Genomic DNA, 3,611 nt, shown 5'->3' with positions numbered 1-3,611 from the left:
TATCTGTGTGTTTTTATCAGAACACCTTAAATGGGTTAGTTCACATAAAATAGTGAACACAAGAAGCAAACTCTGAGTTAAGTCACAAAATTAAAAGTGTGCAGGCAGTAGATTTGCACACATAAATGTGTTTTTGAGAAAAGAAACCCCATGTATGATTGACCCAATGCCCAACTATGCCGTTCTGTTCTTCCCTTCCTCCTTTTCTTTCTCTCTTCCTCACTCTGTTCTCGGATGACTTTCAGTTCCAGCAACAGTCATGCATTTCTTAGTCATCATTACAAATTCAATAATAATGACCAACCAGCTGAAAAATGTCTAAGAACCTTTTAGATTTAAGTTAAATAAAATATACCTAAGCAGCATTTTACCTTTTGTCTACCATATATTTAATATCTTAAAAAAAAAAAAAAAAGCATTACTCCACTTTTACTGTGACCAGTGGTGACACCTTAGAGACATCAGCATACAAAAATGCTATTTTTGTCAAAAAAGACAGTAGTTTTAGCTAACATGTTAGAGAGCAGGTACAAGCATACAGCATAAGCATGTTTACTAACATTTTCTATACCACAAACACAATAAAATGTGACAAAGTTTTACAAATAGAGTATTAAAGAGATTTAACTAAAATTATAAAAGCGATCAGACCTAACCTTGCTTTCAAGGTAAATGCAATGTTTGACTTTTTCTAAAAAATAATAATAATAATAATAAAAAAAACTTTAAGCTTCTAAAAAAAAAGTTGTTTAAACCTATTTTTTTTATTATGGTTTATACACTGATTAATTGATTTTTTTTTTTTTATATATAAAACATTTTATTTAAAAGGATAAAATATAAGATTGAAATAAAAAATATTTTGAAAAAAAAAAAAATGTTGTGAAGTTTACATTTATTCAGTTAAATTATCAGTGTATTCCAGAAGTCACATTACTCATCTTATTATTACAAAAAATAAATAAAATACATTATTTTTCCACAATGTGTTGACATTAAAGGGTTTATAAATATTTTTTTTAGATTGTGAAATATTTATGTTATATATATATATATATATATATATATATATATATATATATATATATATATATATGTAAAAAAAATAAAATACAGCTTCACCAATATTATGATACTTTTATATTTTATTTACGGTATTTATTTTAGTTATGACATAAGATTATTTAACTAGTTTCTGACATTGTTTACAACACTTATAGTGGAATGACTCAAAGACTGTAATACAATGGAATGTTTCTCCGTTGATTTCATGACACACAGAACTTCACCTTTCAAGCCACTTCATCGCTCCCAGAACCGTTTTTTCAGACTCAACAAAACGCGTTATGAAAAAAAGGTTTGGACCTTCTGATTTTCCGTTAAACAACAAACATGGCGTCCTCCGCTGATGTCCATGTCCGAATATATGGCCAAGAAATTATTAAATACGATTTAGAGATCAAAGCTATTATTCAGGTAAACTTCATTCTTATTCTCAATTCTGTCAGCAAGTTAAGCGTAGAAATAAAGATATTGCCTTAATTGTTGTATTTCTGTAACTTCATCTCTAACAGTACAGTGAGCATTTGATGGAAACATTGGAAGTTCTTGTTTTTCAAAAGCTGACCAGTGTTACGATGATGTTTTGTTTCAGGACATCAGAGAATGTTCTGGGCCGCAGACAGTGCTGATGGATCTGAATGCCACAGTGAAGGAAAAGTTCAGTCAGTTAAGACAGAGAATTCAGGTGAGGTACAGTCAACAATTTAACATACTATCAGATCATTACTGCCACATTCATAACCCGTATCATTGTTTCTGCTGTTATTGTTACTAATGTGAAATATTAAAATAATGTGGGATCTCCTTCAAGCGGTTTAAAAAGCCTACAGAATCTTTGTCATTTTATTTATTTAACTACTGAAAAAAAAAGAGAGAATAAGCAATAAAATATTATTTTGGCAGACTATTGTTACCGTGGGATTTTATTGTAATGGGCAGTTTTATAATATCGATTATAATTAGTAGTGTAATAATGTAAAAAAAATAGTTTTACATTTTATATTTAGTATATTTTAATATAAAAATGATTAAATAACACGTGTTATTTAAGCAATATCACACGAGCAAGAGTGCCATATGGCCCTATACCAGCACTGCTGTGATTCGGCTGCAGGCAATCACAGCAGTGCTGATTTAGGGCCATATAGCACGATTGCGAGTGTAAAATTGCTTATATACAACAGTTAAATGAACAAGTAAATTGTAAAAAAAAAATTAGGAAAAACTGAGTACGATAACAAAAAACACATTTGTGCATGGAACTACATTCTTACGTGTTGGATCAGAATCTGCTGTTGCTGGTTCAAACCAAAGATGCATCCAAGCATATTAAAACCATCACTTTAGAACTAGTATCACAGCTTTGGCTGTTTCTAACATGTTATTGGAGAAACAAGGATGTGTGTGTGTGTGTGTGAGAGAGAGCGAGAGAGAGATGGAGCGTGTGCAATCAACTGTTGATGATGCTGTAGTTCGTTAGTCAGCTTTCTGAAGGTAATGTCATTTTGGTCAAATTCATCCATATTCTCAGTGGAAAAATAGCCTTCCAAGCAGGGGTATTCCTTCCTATTTTGCGGTAGCCGGTGCGCAAGAGTCATTCACTATAGAAACCGCAGTCTCCTCCGACATTTTGTCCTCTCCAATGTGGAAAGTCCGGTGGGAGGTAAGTGCCTTGAGATTGTGTAATTAATCAGTCTGTTGTGTCTCTCAGCTGTGATGAACCTTAATGCTGAAGTTGTTAGTTTAAAGCCGTTTAAAGCTATTTCCTAACTTTAGTAGTGTAGTAGTAAAACGAGTGATCACAGAGTGCTGATGAATGAAACACTGACTGACACTGACTCACTTCCCATCACTGTCTCATATTATATACAAAAATGGTCTTTTGCCTCCACCTGCTGGCTAAAATATATAATGTCACAATATTAAATGTAAAGAGACAGATAGCTCTTAACATATCTGCACTGCTCTTACACTTCAGTTTAGAAAGGCACGAACACAAGCGGAGTGATACACATAGTGAAGCATCCGAGTGCTAATGGTGTGAGACCATGGATCATGGAACGTCTCTCACCCAATCAGATTCGAGGACCGGAACTAACTGTTGTGTGTGTGTGTGTGTATGTATATATATATATATATGTATGTATGTGTATATATATATATATATATATATATACACACAATAAATGCCTTTCAAACTAAAGTGTATGAGCAGTGCAGATGTGTTAAGAGTTATCTGTCTCTTTACTTTTGTGGGTAATATGAGCCAGTTGGTGACGAAGTGAGTCAGCATCACTCAGTGTTTATATTCAACAGCACTCTTTACTTAAAATGTACTTGTTCATTGAACGCTCATTCCTTCAACGATAAACGCGAGTCCAACCATCACCCCTGGTGAGACAAAACCGTGACTTGTCAGTGAAGAGCACACTTTGCCAGTGCTGTCTGTTCCAGCGAAGGTGGGTTTGTGCCCATAGGCGACATTGTTGCAGGTGATGTCTGGTAAGGACCTGCCTTACAACAGGCCTACAAGTCCTCAGTCCAGCCTC

General features: G+C 33.7%; 1 protein-coding gene across 2 annotated transcripts in view; it reads left to right on the top strand.

The window, feature by feature from the left end:
• Nucleotides 1-1,121: 1,121 nt before the first annotated feature.
• The window catches only part of LOC127431292 (vesicle transport protein SEC20-like), a 19,721-nt gene continuing 17,231 nt past the window's right edge, over nt 1,122-3,611 (top strand). The window contains exons 1-2 of one of the 2 annotated variants that reach the window (XM_051681675.1): nt 1,122-1,476; nt 1,655-1,752. In XM_051681675.1, coding sequence (XP_051537635.1) covers nt 1,666-1,752 — 87 coding nt within the window. In that variant the 5' untranslated portion in view covers nt 1,122-1,476; nt 1,655-1,665. The remainder of the gene's footprint in view (nt 1,477-1,654; nt 1,753-3,611) is intronic. The other variant, XM_051681674.1, reaches the window with a different exon arrangement.

The sequence above is a fragment of the Myxocyprinus asiaticus genome, chromosome 40 (assembly GCF_019703515.2).
Source record: "Myxocyprinus asiaticus isolate MX2 ecotype Aquarium Trade chromosome 40, UBuf_Myxa_2, whole genome shotgun sequence".
NCBI lineage: Eukaryota > Metazoa > Chordata > Actinopteri > Cypriniformes > Catostomidae > Myxocyprinus > Myxocyprinus asiaticus.
Note: the sequence above shows the minus strand (reverse complement) of the source record. Positions and strands in the feature narration are given on the sequence as shown.